The 18,544-nt window shown below is 35.8% G+C and overlaps 1 protein-coding gene across 1 annotated transcript in view; it reads right to left on the bottom strand.

The window, feature by feature from the left end:
- Nucleotides 1-556: 556 nt before the first annotated feature.
- Nucleotides 557-18,544, bottom strand: part of FGF10 (fibroblast growth factor 10) — an 87,420-nt gene continuing 69,432 nt past the window's right edge. The window contains exons 2-3 of the mRNA XM_032135444.2: nucleotides 8,477-8,580; nucleotides 557-3,239 (exon numbers count right to left, since the gene is read on the bottom strand). Coding sequence (XP_031991335.1) covers nucleotides 3,042-3,239; nucleotides 8,477-8,580 — 302 coding nt within the window. The 3' untranslated portion in view covers nucleotides 557-3,041. The remainder of the gene's footprint in view (nucleotides 3,240-8,476; nucleotides 8,581-18,544) is intronic.

Below are 18,544 nucleotides of genomic sequence, written 5' to 3' on the forward strand. Positions count from 1 at the left end.
TTCTCAGAACCAAAATTCAAATGGACACATATTCGTGGCTGATGCACTTTAACTTTGTGGGCCTGGGACCATACTCCTACAGAGGCAGATCTCTCAGTATCTCCAATTTTTTTTTTTCCAAACCTACAACATTCAGGGCTGAAACTTCTTTTTTTTTTTTTTCAGTAGTTGCAAAAGGGACCAGAATTCTATTTCCCTTTCAAGCAAATATACCACTTTCAAATGCAAGAGAATGTCATTACTCCTTACCAAACAATCTTTCTTTCCCTCTCCTTCCCTCCCTCCCCCCCCCCCCCCCCCCCTCCCTTCCTTCCTTCCTCCCTTCCTTCCTTCCTTCTCGTCTTTCTGTCTTTTCTTTCTTTTCTCTCTTTCCTTCCTCCCCGTCTTTCTGTCTTTTCTCTCTTTCCTTTCTTTCTGGCTCTTTTTCACCCAGGCTGGAGTGCAGTGGCAAGATTATAGCTCACTGTAGCCTCAAACTCCTGGGCCCAAGAGATCCTTCCACTTCAGCCTCCTGAGTAGTTGGGACCACAGGTACATGCCACCACGCATGGCTACATTTGTTTTGTTTTGTTTTGTTTAAGAGAGGGATGTCTCACTAGGTTTCTCAGGCCTGTCTAGAACTCCTGGATTCAAGCCATCTTCCCACAGCCTCCCAAACTACTGGGATTACAGGTGTGAGCTACTGCACCAGGCAGGTTTTTTGTCTTTCTGTGAGGGAAATGTGGGAGAGGCAGGGAGATGTTTTCTATTTTTGGCCTCTGCAAGCTTTAATACATTTTGCTAGAAGCTGTTTTAGTGTCTTGAGTACTATAATGATGACTGTTTACACATAGTCTCTTAGTAATCTAAATGGCTATGTGAAATAAGAATCCAGTTTGTGCCCTGTTTGCTGTTACTGTGGTCATCCAATGTGTATTTGTCTCACCATACATTTAATTTTGGTTGTGGGTGGTCTATGTTTATGTGTCAGGTGCAATTATTATTTTAAAATAAAGGAAAAAAAGATACCTAGTTTTGATAGGAACGCATTACATTATAGCTCACAGACTGAGTTACCAATTAAATTTTAACATCCAGATTCCAACCACAAAAATTAAACATTTTTATAATCTCATTTGCCAAAAAGCAAGTTGGAAGCAAAGTATGATGAAATGCAATTTAAACTATAAGCCAAAAGACAGTGCCTCAAATGTGTTTCTTCTGAAATACAATTTTTTTGAGGAATGGGAAAAATATGACCTTTTATGGGATTATACAAAAAATTTCTTAATAAAGCAATTTTTAAAAATAACAGATTAAGTGGAAGTGCTGGTTAAGTATTGACACAAATAAGTTTGTAGGAGAATCACAGAATGCCAGCATTTCCAAAGGTTAAACTTTAGTAAGACACATTTAGTGAGTCTTTTTTTTTTGTACCAAAATACTGTGTCCAAACAATAAAACGTTTTTTCAAAACAAGAAATATGAAGATAAAACTGCAGCATCAATATACTATTACAGTTATTGCTTAAAAGTATTTAGAACAAATAGTATTTTTCTACATTTTTAAAATCACTACAGACACTGCAAATAAGGCTTCTGTATTTATTTAGTGGAATACAATGTGATGATGATTGGCAAACTCTTATGTACTGTTTTCTATACTTGCTCTAACAAAATGAATTTTGATATGGTTACATTATGGAACCTTGTAAAGCTCTTTAAATTTACAGAAAACAAGTTTTATTTGGTTTTGTAAAGACTAGATCATACAGCTAGAACAGGTTTTTGTGTATGGTTACACATATACCGGTATATATTTGATTTGCTCAGTTTAAGCCCCTGGGAGAGTTGCACTTCATGCCAAACTCTTTGATAGTTCCTTTGGGAAAGATGCATTATGTGGAATTTACAGAGGGTTTTTAGAGATGTGAACAGCTTCTTTACCGCCATGACATATGGCAAAAAAATCATGAGTAAATAATGAGGCTAGGCTATTTAAATGTATTTAGCAATTAATTTTCCTTTTTTTAGTATATTCTTGGAGGCAAATTGATGTATTGAAAGAGAAGAATTTGGCCTTCTGGTCTATTTCTTGAGACAGGAAGCCTCGAGAGTAATATATATTTTCAAATGATAGCAGACATCTCTCATTCAAGCCATGGCACAGCATTGCCATATTTATTGTTGATGGTTATTACTGCAGAAGTGCAAATTAAGTCAACTGATAGCACACGGGCATTCATACTGCTTCCCTAATCCTAACTCCTATTTTTGATGTGTTCGCCAAGTTTTAAAAACACTTTGTCGTGAACATGCATGTGGTGTGCTGAAGAAAAAGAAAAGATAAATCAGAAGACAGCTGCTGAGATACTCTTTAAAACCCCAAAAGATATTTAACATCCTATTAAATAAATAACTTAGAAAGAAATAGAAAGGGATGAAGGCAGAATGCACAAGCATACCATACTATTTGTATTGTTAGAACAGTTTCACACTAACATGTTTATATTTTTAAATTCTATTCAATTATTCCATGAGACCACATCCAGAACTCCTTTGGTTGTGCATATGATATGACCCAAGTGCTTTCCAGTAAATGCTTGCATGTATTACTGTTCATTGATTCATTAGGCTTGAATGAGCAATGAAGTCTTTGATATGAGTTTGTATTCCATAAATAACTTTCCCGAAGATCGTTCATTCAACAGATTGTTCTATGTCCTTTAAGTTCTATCTCAGAGGTTTAAAAACAAAAACTTAACAACGACAACAACAACAACAACAACAAAAAACCCGGCCACAATGTTTTTTCACTTGGGAATAACTTCTATCCCATTCGATCTGCCTATATCTTGATTATAAGACATGACACAGAACTAATTAAAAGAACATCATATGTCAGCAGTGAATACAAAAACCTCCAAAGGCTGGCTTTCTCTTAAGCAAGCAGACATCTGCAACGTGTCTTTGCCTTTCAATCTACTGTCTTCATGAAGAATATCCACTATTCTTGGCAAAAGAGCCATTGGTTCTACTGCATCCACAAACATTGCCTTCCTCTATGAGTGTACCACCATTGGAAGAAAGTGAGCAGAGGTGTTTTTCCTTCGTGTTTTCTGTCCTCTCCTTGGAGCTCCTTTTCCATTCAATGCCACATACATTTGCCTCCCATTATGCTGCCAGTTAAAGGATGCATAGGTATTGTATCCATTTTCCTCTATCCTCTCCTTCAGCTTACAGTCATTGTTAAATTCTTTCTGCAAAGGAAAAACAGACTGTTTTATTCCTATGGTGATTGTACTTGATTTCATTTGATAGAAACCACACAGAGAACTCCAGTCCAAGGATTCTGTTTGTAGTTGCCATTTGTACCTAAGTTGTACACTTAATCATAATGTCAACAATAGAAAAGTAAATCTCAAAACCACAAAACACATTCTGTTTGAAAGCACGATACATTTTAATTGATCATCATAGCCACTTTTTGAAAGCCCTTTTAACAAAGCGGATGTGCTTTGAATATTATATGGTTTCAGTGCCTAGAATGATTGTCAAGAAGTAGACATCCCGCGAACAATATTTGTGATGAGTCAGTGATAAAGAATAGTGTTATAATGCTGCTTTTACAGTAATAACGAGGGGCCCCATGGGAAAAAATAGAACTAAAGGAAAGATATGGGCTTGTCAAGTTTGCAAACTTTACCTACAAATCCATAATAAATACACACACACATTTATAAGAAAGCAGATCTTATAGCAAAACCGCAATAGTTCTACATAACCAAAAAGGGGGATGTCTTTCTTCTAAATATCAAATTTCTTAATTTAATGAAATTATTTGCAATATTCTATAGCTTGGAATTTTGACAGATTTTGCTCGTGAACTCTAGGGATTGAAAACTAGGACATGGAATTCCTCGTTTTGTGAACTACTATGTTGAAGAAATTATAAGCATGGTGAATAGCAATGCCTATATTGTATAACCCTAAGGACTTTGATCCTGGGAAGTTCCATCCTATAGCCACAGAGCTTTGGTTTTGTTCAGGAGGCCAGCTGGATTTAAGGAGACATTCCTGGACAAGGCTTCGTTCTCATTCACTCCACAAATCCAGGTTCTTACTCTGGAGTTAACAACAAAGAGGAAGTACCTCAATGATCTCAAGACTGTGGCTTTAGAAGTAGCCTCCGCAGTGGCTCACGCCTGTAATCCCAACACTTTGGGAGGCTGAGGCAGGCGAATCACAAGGTCAGCAGTTCAAGACCAGCCTGGCCAACATGGTGAAACCCCATCTCTACTAAAAATAGAAAAAATTAGCCCGGCGTAGTGGCGGGCGCCTGTAATCTCAGCTACTCTGCAGGCTGAGGCAGGAGAATAGTTTGAAGCTGGGATGCGGAGGTTGCAGTGAGCCGAGATCACTCCACCGCACTCCAGCCTGGGCAACAGAACGAGACTCCGTCTCAAAACAAAACAAAAACAAAAGCAAACAAAAAGAAAGAAGTAGCTTCTTTTCTTATACTCAAACTAAAGTAGTTAAGAAGCTAAGGAATTGGAGCACTTGCCCTCCGGTTCTACCTTCTTCATCCAACGCAAGGGCCCCGTGGACATAGTTCAGTTGAGGACTCTACTTGGCAGTTTCTTTCACCTTGAGACTTTTTAAAATTTCTACAAAATTCCAAATTCCTGAAAATGTATATGTTTATATACCTGGGTGTCTGTAGGATTTATCACAGTTTGGAACATTATCAGAACCATAAGAAGCAGATGTATTTTATGTTAATGCTACCAGCTCAAGTTATCTGTCCTGAAATTTTTTAGTCTTAAATGCTTCTCTTTTATAAAGTAATATTTAAATATAACATTCAAATGATGATTTAACTGGCTGAAAGTAAGAAGGAAAGGTAAATTATTTAAGGTAAGGATTTTGATAAAACAAAAATAATTCTGTATTTGAAAGGAATATAAATCTTTAGCGTGGATTTACTTTTATTCTCTTTATCTCAGTCTGTCTAAAACTATATACTTTTCAAAGCAGAGTAATTTTTAAAATATGGATAATTATGTTCATTTCAATCAATAAATGGGGTATAGTTTAGAGACTAATGAAGGACTGAGATTGTTTGAGGTGATTTCATATTTCAGATGAAGCTATGTATAGAAAAGTGGGAGCGTATGCTTAATATTAATTTTCCTCCCCAAAATTAATTTATAGAGTAATGTTTCTTAAATTGAAGTGCACATGTATCAGCCTTTTTATTTCAGATGTTTTAAATATTTGGGTCAAAGGTTCCAAAATCTCTAGAGGAGGGGCCTCGACATATATGTTGTTGACAGGATCTAAGCAAATCATAAGCAGTTATGTATAAGAAGAAAATTCAGGCTAGAGCAAGGCCTCAAAAGCAGGGTTCGGGGAGTTTTTTTAAAAGAAGTTTGGATTTTTTCCAGCTCCCTGAAAATTTTCTTTGGTCCTTAAATCATGCTCTGTGAAGGCCTATTCTATTTAATTCAGTTTTATAATTTATTTACTGAATCCTATCAGTCAGGAGAAAACTCAAAATACAACAGGTACATTGCTTAGAGAATGAATAATGAAAATATAAGAAAGGTATACAGTTTCCAAAAATCTGAATAGAGGAAGATAATTCAACAGAATAGATATAAAACTTGTTTAATCAGTCAATCTGAATCTTTGCCCAAGTCAGATTTTTAGGAGGGCTTACGGAATCGATGGATACTGTATGAAACAAGAAATGAAGGTAGGAATTACAAGAGTTGTCACCTAATATACAGAATTATATTAGATATGCACTCATAAATTTTGATGTGAGTCCTATTCCACTCTGAGCAAAATATTGAACTTGAATAAATTTTTTGTTTAATTTGAACAAGCCATAATTTTTCATTATTCCTAGTAGAAATATAAAGTCACACAAAAAAGAATGTTATGGTTAGAGAATGAGTTTCTTTCTGAGACAGACTGGAAGTGGAAAGTACGTTCTGTAATTGGCTGAGCTTCTACGAGAGGTTAGGTTTATGCAGTGTATAACTGTGCTCTGTATGGTTCTAAGTGCTGAACAAATAGTCGGGGACAAGACTGACCTCGCCCTCTCCAAGGTCACAATCTATTGGGAGAAGACAGTGAACAACAAACACATTAATGAGAGAAATCTCAGATAAGTGCCACTGCAGATAATAGAAAGCCACTGGACTCTACTTTAGATAAAGAATTTGAATGAAGTAATTCACAGAGCTTAGAGCTCGAGATGAAGCATAAGCACAGTCCATGAGCTGTGTTGGGGCAGAAGAAAAAAAGAGGAGAAATGTGAAGAAAAGTATTGAATATTTTTATGTCAGAGTTTATTTGAAAGTTATCCATTTCTCCTTGATGTCATGTTTTTAAATAAGTATATTTTATCAATTAAAAGTATTTAAAATCTTTTATATTCATTAAAATTATTTACATTTTCTTCCTTAATCTAAATTAGTGTTAGCTGGCTTTAGGACATTGGGTCTAGACTAAGTATGTGTGTTGTTATCTCTTCAAAGAATATGTCCCTGGTTCTCTTCCCCAATAATTCTGATATAGTAGATCAAGGAAGAACCTGGACATGTTTAATGAAAACATTAAACATGCCTCAAAAGAGATTATGATGTGAACCCCTAAATGGAACCACTTTTTATAATGGTCTATTATTCCTCTGTGTTCATTAGGGGAGCAACGGTAATGGAGAAATTTTACTAAAATTCCCCTGACCCCCATGCAAAAAAAGCATTTACCCTAGTCCCAGGGACCAACTCAAAGCATGCCTGACTCCCCAGTTAAAAGTGGACCTGATATTAGTAAAATACAAGGCTACTCTATGTCCAGACCAGCGGTTCTCAAATTGTGGTTACTGCACCAGCAGCATCAGGAACACCTGGGACCATGTGAGAAATGGAAATTGAACCACACCACAGACTTATTGAATCAGAAAATATGGCTGTGGGTCCCATTATTCTGTCTTTTAATAAGCCCTTCCACGGATTCTGATGCATACTCAAGTTTGAAAGCTGCTGGTTCTAAATGGTCACTAAATGGTTCTAAATGGTTCTCTCAGCCTTATTCTAATCAACAAAGTAAGTTTATTTACAAATTTAAAGTGAAATTCTTTTTTGATTACATAAAAATGTAAAAATGACACAGGATCTGTTTACAAAAATATAAAATTATTTAAGAGATTTATGTCACAGGTTTTATTTCTGGCCATATATAATATTACATGTCCATCAAAAAATTACATTAAAATTTTTCCAAGTTTATAGCTGCTTTCAATATACTCCCCTGCAGTAGAATCCAGAGAATAAAATGAAATTCAGTTAGCATCCCCTTGATCTACCTCTGGGAGGGACACAATAAGATGGATCCACATGCACAAACTAATATACTCCTGTCATCATTCAAATGACAGCGAAGAGATTGAAACTTAGTTCCCAACTTTATTATAGGGCTGCTTTGCTACAGCTGATCCTTTCATACATGTAACAACCAATCATGTTGTAATTATTTCATATTTGTTAACATTTTCCCCTAAATATATTATAAATTATTTGAAGTCAAGGCCCATTTCTATACTTCTTTCTTATGCATCTTTGATATGTCAAACAATATCTGGCATATAGTAGATGTTGATATGATTGATTGATGTGTTTTTTTCTAAGAACTTGAGCAGGATAAATTGTCTCACTGCTTGTAATTTAATTATTATTACAATTACAATTATAAAACAACTATTTGGTATTTTAAGTGAGATCTTAACTTTCTAAGAAATTGGTTTAAATGAGTTTGATCCAAGATTGCAGAAGTGGTATTCCAAATACTTAACACCTGGTATGGAATACAGGCATGGATGTGCCCAAAGCACTGCAGGGATACTTGCTCCACAAGGACCCTATTGAAAAGAATATTTCCCACATGTATATATGATTTTGAGGCATAATTTGAATTAATGGTTATTGTCTAGGTAAATAAAATTCTAGAGTTAATTGAACAACAAGCAAAATGGTGTTTCTTGATACATTTCCCCATTTCAGATTTTAACAAAATGCAAAACATCTGAGCCCTTGTTTCATCTTCAGCCATAACACACACATAATACATGGGTTTCTACTCAATTCAAGATCTTTGTTTTTAGTGTTTTTTCTCCAAGTTGTCTTCATTTCCCGTGCCAATCTGACCAGATGCTTCCGTGAGAGCCTGACTTGGTTAGCAGTTTAGAACATTCACAGACAAATGCCAGCAGCAGCCTGTGTGGTAGACTAATGGGTGAACAACAGCGGAGATTACAGAATTGGAAGAGCTGCTCTGCCAGCCCTTGAAACAGTGGTGACTAACCCACTGTGGCTCTATTTACTAGCAATAGAAGGATAACAAAGCTATTCAGTGTCTGGAGGAAACATTCCAAAACTGTGGTAATGGTTTATTGGAGTGGATTTGAAAACAAAAGCAGAATACTTACTGAGCCATAGAGTTTCCCCTTCTTGTTCATGGCTAAGTAATAGTTGCTGTTAATGGCTTTGACGGCAACAACTCCGATTTCTACTGATGTTATCTCCAGGATGCCTAAAACATACAATTTTAAAAGGCTAAATAAAGAATCCTAAATATATTTGGAAGAAAAGTAAAATCAAAAGAAACTATTGAGTTTTTTTTTGTGGTTCTAAAAACAAAAAGCACAAAACATTGGTATACAAACAAGCAAACAAGCAAATCTTTTTCAATGTGTCTGAAAACCCAGCAAATATTTCCAGCAAATATATAGAAAAAAGTAATAAGGCTTTAAAAGAATTCCCCTTCATTTTACTCTGAGCATACATAGAAAAATATTATTTTAATTAAAATGCTTCCTTTGCTAACTCTGCATTTTCAACCCTATAAATATTGAAACAACTCCACTCATCTTAGCCTAGATTTCGAAATAACTTATCAGAGCCCATATCTGTACTACGGTATTAAATTAAATCTGTAGCACATGTCAATAATATGTCAGATTACCTCAATCTCTAAAAACAGTGATAAACTATTTCTTCTTCGTAGGATATAGATAATCTAAATCTCTTGGCTACATTTAACTGATAGATTCATTTTTGGCAAATGTGTTGACATTCTGAGATACAGGGAGACTAATCCCAACATCTACACTGTCCCTGAAATAGCAGAATCACTGCTCTGTGTTGGGGGAAAATCCATAAACATGGATTTTTAAGGTTTTTTTTTCCTTGGAGAAATGGAAAATCGAGGGAAGTAGTAAGAGGTAGACAAGAGCTCCTTTTCCCCTTATACACAAGTTTTGATCGCTGCATCTAAAGATAACTTTCTCGGAAAAGTTTGTAGATCACAATAGGGAAGGCAGTTTATCGTCTACTCAAAGTGCCCACCCATTTTAGTTTAAGAAGACCTAAGGAACTAAAACTACTTATTTCATAACTCTCAGCAGTTTGTTCAGGGTAGAGAAGTAGCATCGTGATTAGCATGTGGCCTCTGGAGCCAAAATGTCTGGGTTCAATTCCTGGCTCTACATTTATTAGTGAATTACCACAGAAGAAGTCAATGAAGTGTCCCATGACTCTATTTTATTTGCAAAATGGGCAACATAATAGTACCTCCCTCAAAATTTCATTGTGAATATTAAATGAGATAGTACCTATAAAATGATTAGAATTTGCCTGGAGCTTAGTATCTTCTTAATTATTATTAGAGGGGAGTTTTTCTCCAACAGTTCTAGATTTTGGAAATTCTTCAATGGGCTATGTAAATCCTGAACAATAGATACAAATTCCCATTGGCTTAATACATAAAATCTGAAAGTTGAGCATATTATCATTTGTCATGTGTCATAAGAAACACCATCCCCAATGTAGTCTACAGATTAAATGTTTTCACTCTTCCCATAGAGATAGAGTGGCTTAGCTTATTCTCGAGAGATGAATACCTTCTTTCCTATTCCTTCACGGGTTAGCCTTATGGAGGCTAATAGAAATGCTTGAATTTCCCCTGTTGCGAAGTTGACATAACCAGCGACTTTGCCAAGACTACATGTCAGAGACCCTTCTGTCCATGTATCTGTAGGAAGTCTCTGACCTAACACAGCACTCCGTTTCATCAAAAGAGATATATCTCACTCTATTTGCAAGCCAAAACCAAGGAAAGATTGTGAAGGATGAAGGAGACATTATTTGTGTTTTTTTACATCCATTTCCCTTATGCTCGTAGTTTCCCTAAGGTACACACACACACACACACACATTTATTTGCATACTGAAAAATATTTTCTTAATTCACACAATAGCCCTCTAAGGATACTGTTGTTAGTCTCGATTACAAATATAAAAACAGAAGATGCTTAGGTTATTTAACTCACACACACACACAGATGGTAAGGTGATAAAGTCAGTAATAATGGATGTTAACACTTAAACCTCTGACTTTTAGACACTATTGCTCCCCATCTCTGACTACTTTGCCTCTCTATCACATCTTCCTCCTCTTTCCCATTCCTACAAGGGAATCCTGTTGCAAACCATCTGACAAAATGACTCATCAAGATAATTTTCTTTAATGACTTAATGTGCTGTTCCTCCCAAGGATGATGGCATGCCATAGAGGATAACGTCTGAATCTTAGAGAACAAAATCTAATATACTTTATTTATGTCATAAGCAGAAGATACAAAGCAGAGCAGGAGGTAGAATTCAGAGGCAAAAGATTAGGCAGCTGCTCACATTGGCCAAAAAACAAGAAAGTACTGTCAGTAAACTGCAAGATATTCCCTTATGTGTACTTTTGAAACTGAAAATTAATAGAACAAAGAGGAATGTAGGATGATTTTAAGCAAAAAATAAACCAGTATTTTTGAAGGTGCATGCAACGTCGTGGGATTAAACTATACTAACAGACTGAGCTATAGTAATAGTATAAGATATAACTGAATTTTTGACCCATTATTTCTGAGGATGAACTGCAAGTGGTATTGTAGATTATATTTAGCTTAGACACCCCTTTGTTTCTTTCTGCTTCACCTGAAATGGGAGCGCAATATTCAAAGACGCAATCAACCATTTTTTTCCACTTTGCAACTAGTTTAGGCAAGCTTAAAAAGGTTTAGCTATTATTTTATATTATTATTTAGTTGTTGTTTCAAAATAGAGGGAAGACATAGGTGATTTAAAATCCTTTCGAATTTTGAAAATAATTTTTGGACACAGCGTATGGTCAGGTAAGTTATAATTTGATCATCTTGTGAGTCATGGACAATGACTCCACCTATTATAAACATCTGTGAATGTGAAAGGGGAGTTCTGAAGGACTGAAGCCTAGAGGACTTCTTTACTTTTCGTAAGGAATCACTCCAGTTTTTTCTGTTCTTTGGTGAGGATGATCAAGTTTCCCTATCAAATTATTTTTGGAAAGGAGCTCCAGAATTTTGTTTGAGGATTGTTGGATCAGTAGCTTATAGTTCTATATGTGTATATTTTGAAGCAAAACTAAATGCCAGTTAAAAGAGCCTTCTGGAGGAAAGTGAGTTAAAGGCATACTGGATCTCCCCGTGTTTCTTACAAGTTTATGACTCTACAATTATCTTAACATTAAAAGCTATAAAAAAAGGTTTTTTTTTTTTTAACTCAAAGAAACACCTGAAAATTATATTATTAATGAAAGGACACATGAATTATATTTCCCATTCATGTAAATCAGATATTTTGTAAATTTATAGGCATATTCTTGTAGTGAAATTCTATTATTTATATTGAGTTGTAACTATATTAGTTTTTATGTCGCTTAAAACATGAATAGCCCAGGTAGTATTGTGAATCTATTTAAGGGTCTTTGGACAATTTAGTTCAATCACTTAGGAAGACCTAGGAGGAGAAGGGTATGCTTTTAGAAAATGAAAATATAAAGTCAAATATGTAACGGCTTTTCTATTGAAAAGTCTATGTACTATTGGGAATAAAAGACAAACACACAGATAATTACAATAAAATATGTTACATGGCAGTAAGTGATGACTTAAGATGATGACAAGGGGACTGTGGGGCAAAGGTAAAGGCAGGGGTTCCACGATCAAATTATTGTTGGAGATGAGACCTGAACTGAGTCATGAAGGTTGAGAAGAATTGTCCAGGGGAAGGCTGGCAAGGGTGGGAAGGCAAGAGCAAATTATTAAGGTAAAACAGTATGGTGTTTTCAAATATCATAAGAGGTTTGATTTACCAACTGGAGTACAAGGAACAAGTCAGGAAGCTGGGAAAAGTGAAGTTGGGAGATAATGAGACTCAAGCTAGGAAGCATTTTGTCTACAAATATAAAATTATTTAAAGAATACATTAGAAATAATGTAATATTTAGCAGATTTCTTCAGTAAATAGTAGCAATCTATAAAGCTTATTTTAGATTATATTTAAAATAGTAAAAAATAAAGTTTGATAGTCAACATTACAAAAGCGATTATGACAAAAATCAGTTCATATTACTTTGCAAATGTTCCCTCATGATGCATCATCACCTTAGTAATGGAGAAAATTTTGTAACTTGATAATCTCTGAGTGGAAATAACTTAGAAGTCACAATTTTCATGTAAATGCATTGTTTTCTTTTAATACTCATATATATAATTGTTTGGGCTGGTAATGTTTTGATGAGTGACTAAATAGTTAATCTTAGAAGGTGGCCATTCACAAGCATCTTTCCCAGCTGCTGCTTCTCATTCTTCAGAAGAGGAGCATCTGACCTATTGTCCCCCTAGCAATCATGTGGGACAAAGGCTACTTCTGTTTTGGTGCCATTAGAATGAAAAAGCTATTGGTCTGGAGGGTAAGTTTCTCATTAAATATTTTTCCATAAACACAAAAGGAGAAAGTATATGGCAAATAAAACTTGTATTTGATAGAATGGATATAGCAAGGAAAACCAGATGTGAAAAATAAATGCAAAATCCTTCTATCCACTCCTAGATAAATAGAACACAAATATACAATGGGATTCTGTAGACCAAGTAAGTTAATTCGGCTAATGTGTATTAAGCACCAATGTGCAGGGTAGGTGTTAGCTCTCATTCTGAAGGTTACAAAGGCAAACAAGATGTGGTCTTTGCCTCAAGGAGTTTTAAAGCTCAATAAGATAAAGACACAAATAAGTAATGAAAATACAAAAAAAAGAAAGAAAATATATTAAGTGTGGTATGAGAGATAAAATATGTTATACATTACTTTAAATAGTGAAGCCATCCTGAAGAAGACAGCTGGTGTTTGAGGTGACTTTTCAAGAGGAGGGTTTTAATAGGGGGGATTGGGAAGTTGAGAAGGAACATTCCAGGGAGAGAAAGTGCATGCATAAAAACAGGCTTGGAGAGAGAAAGAGCTCAAGTGCTTGAGCCACATTTCTCCTCACCTCCCCCAACGGCACTTTGAGGTGGCCACTGGCTAAAACTAAGGGTTCTGCTTCATTGAGTGGTAGTGGTGCTTTTCTGGGTGAGGAATGTACTTTCCAAAAAAAAAATTATTGTGAAACGCAGAAAGTCTCGTTAATTCAGACTCAGTCACATCTATTTTTCTCTAAACATTTTAACTCAAAATTGATTATAATGCTATATAGTCTCATAGTTTTAATCAAGGTGCTGAGACATATCATAGTTAGCACAATGTAAGACACAAATACTAACCTCTCTAAATGAAATCTCTCTCTCTCCCAAGAATTGTTGTCAGTGCCCTAAGTTCATCTATTGTATCCTAGCATAGAAGGACCTAGGGAGCTCCTTGGGGTTGTTATCACATTTTCACTAATACCTCTGGGATTATGTGGCCATACCATAGTGTGAGTCTAAATGGCTCTAAGTGTGGTTTTACCTCTCTTTAAAAATGCAACCAAGTTAAATGTAGTGAAGCCTCAAAACATTATGGGAACTGTAACATCCCATGGACCAACACTGGAACTGGGCCACACAGAGGGAGGCAAGCCATAGGTGAGCGAAAGCAAGGTTTCAACTGTATTTAGCCACTCTCCATCACTAGCATTACTGCCTGAGCACTGTCTCTTATCAGATCAGTGGCGACATTAGATTCTCATAGGAGTGCGAACCCTACTGTGAACAATGCAAGCAAGAGATCTAGGTTGCACACTCCTTATGAGAATCTAACTAATACCTGATAATCTGGGGTGGAATAGTTTCATCCACAAACCATCCCCCCATTCCCCTTTGTGGAAAAAATTGTCTTCCACGAAACCAGTCTCTGCTGCCAAAAAGGTTGGGGACTGCTGGCCTATAGCTCATAGGGTTGCAAAGAATCTCAGAGAGTGGGTGCTAAATATATATTTACTGTCTACTCAATCAGAACAGTGGCAAGTTAACCAACCTCCTATACCAACAGTTCTCAAATATGAACCTGCATCAGAATCATCTGGAAGACTTGCTTAAAGACAGATTGCTGGGATTTTTGATTTAGTAATTCTAGATTGGAGTCAGAGAATTAGAATTCCTAGCATATTTCCAAACAGTGCTGATTCTGCTTGTCCAAGGACCACACACTGTTCTATACAATACGATTCAGAGACAGAGCACAGCTTTGATGCAAAAAAGCATTGACAGAACATGTGCATAGAAGCAGAGCCACAGACAGGAATAGACACAAGTAATAGTGACAGCTTAACAACAAGAAAAATTTTAAACAATGTGGAAAATTAGTAACCTCATTTTTGAACAGGTGTGGGATTTTTAACCTATATGTAACTATGGTATTGTGAATTTGGGATTTGTGTGTAGATATACTGAATTGTTGATAGTGGTCAGAATCTTTATTTTCTTCTCCATTTTAAAAGTGTGGAAATGTTGGTGGAAACTTAAGTGCCTTCAACTACTCATAAGAATTTTATAGGCTTTTTCAAAGGGCTAATTGTGTTAACACCAAGAATTAAAGGACTATAGGCCCCCTTAAATATATGCACATGGTCAAGAAGTTGTCTCAAAGCAATAGGGCTCCACTTTATCCCTCACCCTACGCCCAGTGTTGAAAGCATATATTAATACTTGCTCTAGAATGATCTCATTGCCATTAAAAGGAGGGTACCAGACTGGGCTAATCAGTAATCTAGGTCTAGTCCCCCTTCTACCATTATATACTCTGGCTGCCTTTTTAGTATAATGTATTTGAGTTATTTCGTTTCTCTATCTTCCACAGTTCTGTCAATACACTTGACATGCATTTGGAATTACAGATAGAAATGAGATCGGAATTTGCAGAAAATCCTTTCCATCTCTGGATAAGATGATATATCTTTCCCAGTATGCTAAATACCAAAATGACATTTTACATTCTCACCTGATAATTTAAGTCATAGGATAAATACAGTGCCTAGCTTAGATTTATTGATGAGTACAGTGGCAGATCCCAAAACACTTGTCAATTTAAGACTATATTTAACCAGTATTGTCATTGAACCACTGTCATTGATCTAACATTAAAAGTATCAGAAACTTACAATGCAATATAGGGACAATATTCTCAAGTGGTAAATTAATTGTTAAAGTGCGTTAAAGATCAATTTCTTACTGCATTTTTATTACAAATGAAATATGATTCCAGATCTTTCACACTGATCATAAGTGAACAAATATTTGCAGATGACCATCTAATAGGTTTCTTCACAACACTGTGCTAGATCAATAGATTTAGTAAACTTGACATTTTTTTTTTAATTTTTTCCTCACTGGTAGAGATTTTTAAAATGTATTTAACATTATGGATATATTTCAGGAAATAATTACTTATCAATATTGTAATAATGTCATGTTTTCAAACATTATCTTCTCTGTTCTTAGGTTACATTCACAGTGAGACACAAATGACACGTGTCTAGGACAGAAATGAATTTGTAATTCTTGAGAACTGTTCATAATAAGTGCTGATATAAATTTAACTCACAAAGTGTGAAATGATTCTATCGCAAGTTTTGGGTGAAATAAAGATCTAGAAAAGCTTGTGTTCCCCTGGAGATAGAAACTCTACCCTTATTCCCAACTACCAGCAATCCAGCAACCAAACAAAAAAACAACAACTACTGGAAACACTTACATGTTTGAGTCATTTGCTGTGACCCAAGATAACTGACTTTTGATCCCATTTTGCAATGGGATAAATTGCGGGAAACGGTACAAGACAGAAAAGTTAAGAAAGGAAGCCTTAGCAAAGCCCAGCACAATTCATTTGAATGGTAACATGAGCAAGGCAGAGAGTAATTCTTCCCGACAGGAAACATTTCTGTATCAGAAAATATATTTCTATATAAAGTTTTATGTAGTAATTTATTGGTTTTGCTTTCCCCTCATTTCCTTTAGTAGATAAATCAACCCTTCAAAAATTCTGAAAAGTTAGAAATCCTAGCTTTTTGCCAGGGCATCATGGCCACATCCCACTTTTGTCCCTATTCTTATCTAATGCATTTCACATTTTAAAGAAAATCCCAAGGGAATCTTTGTGTGGTTTGTGTCTTCTCACTGAACATTGGAAGGACAGAAAGTCTGCCAGTCTGTATAGAAAGAGTTTCATATACTGACCATGCAAAAATAAAGGACAATCACTGCAATGTTATCACTTCTGGGAAAATATATCCAGAACGCAAAATAATATTAGAAACATGTTATGCATCAGTAGAAGCCAACTTACTACCTAGATTAGATCTATTATGATACAGAAGCTTTGGCAAGCATGTCAACTGTCATACTTTTCCCCAAAGTACTAAGTTATTATACATGATTTTGAGATATCTTCTATGTTCAGTCAAAACCTCTGATCAATCTAATTTGAGCTAAAATTACTAAATTTAAAAAATACTTGTTATTTTAGTGAGAAAAGTTCAGCTCATTTAAGGCTTGGTCTTAGCAAATTGTAGAGTCAGAGAAGATTTCGAAGAACTCTAGAGATTGTCTGTTTCATATCCAATTCTCTTTTGTAATAGATGACATTGGGAAATCCAGAGAGATTGAGGGACTTATCTGTAAAGGTTACTTAGAGCCGTAAGTAAATACTTAGTCTACCACACCATGAGGCTCCTGCTAACATTTACAAACAATTGGCAGCCAGGCAAAGATTTTATATCTTGTTCATTACACAGAAACAATTCATTCTATCTGGGCTTGGCCACCGCATTTTATTTATAAAGGGAGAAAAAATTTAAGCCAACATAAACGGTTAGAGGAATTACTGCATGGCATATTTTAATAAATGATCAACATGTTAATGTAGACATTTACCCTAAAGACATTGCCATAAACTGTCTACCAAATTTACTCAGGTTTTTATGAATTTTTTTAATATAACTAATTATAATATAGAGTATCTTTTCTCCTCAATTTAAGGAAAATAATAGAATGGGTCAGTAAAGCACATCCTGATATTGGGTTTCCTGTAAGAAAAAGTCTTACTTGATGCATTAAAGTGTTCACAAATTAGCTAATCGTGAACAGCCCTAAGTAGTTTAAAATACTTAATATGGAATAAGTTTGAGGGGTTCAAGCTGTAGGCTCACTTTGAACATGTGTATTGTAAATTTGACAAGCTTCCAACGTGGTATAGAATAATACATAATTGGCCTCTTAACTCCTTCAAAGATTATTTCCATGATTACTTAGTGGGTAATCATAATACTTATAAGAAATGTATATTCCACTGTGTGGTATGTGAATTTTGATTTGATTGTGCAGAAAGACAATTTATCTATTTATGTATACTTGACAAATGGCAACATTGATTCATTTGCCATAACTATATATTTATGTAACTCAGGGGTCTCCAACCACTGGGCCATGGACTGGTACTGGTCCATGGCCTGGTAGGAACCAGGCCACACAGTAGGAAGTGGCCAGTGGTGAGTGAAGCTCCATCTGTATTTACAGCCACTCCCCAGCTACTGCACATCAGTCGTTACTGCCTGAGCTCTGCCTCTTGTCAGATCAGCAGCAGCATTAGATTCTCATAGGAGCGTGAACACTATTATGAATTGCATATGTGAGGGATCTGGGTTGCACGCTTCTTATAAGAATCTAATGCCTAATGATCTGAGGTGAAGCTGAGGTGGTGATGCTAGCACTGAGGAGCAGTTGCAAATATAGATGAACGTTAGCAGAGAGATTTGACTGCACAGAGACCATCATAAATCAGTTGCTTATAGACTCAAAACCCTATCTGTGAGTGACAAGTGACAATTAAGCTGCATCTGGTGGCAGGCTTTATAGTGGCAAGTGAGTTGATGTACTTCGATTGTACAGCTGCTTCTGGTGTCAGGCTTTAAGTCAGAATCTAGCACTTAATTTAGTCCATGTATGGCCCATCCATTATTGTATTTACCACTTCCACCCATGCTTCTTTCCTGCACTGTGCACTTGTTTCAGTCACAGTTTTGGTAAGCCCACAAACTAACCCGGCCAAATTGAGTAAAAAACAAACATCACTGGAGAGCTTCTTTGAAGGAGGTAAAGACCCAGTGATGAAACAGCAGAAGACTCTAAGACCGCCTACAAAAATGTCAGCATTTA

The sequence above is a fragment of the Hylobates moloch genome, unplaced genomic scaffold (assembly GCF_009828535.3).
Source record: "Hylobates moloch isolate HMO894 unplaced genomic scaffold, HMol_V3 SCAFFOLD_17, whole genome shotgun sequence".
In the NCBI taxonomy this organism is placed as follows: domain Eukaryota; kingdom Metazoa; phylum Chordata; class Mammalia; order Primates; family Hylobatidae; genus Hylobates; species Hylobates moloch.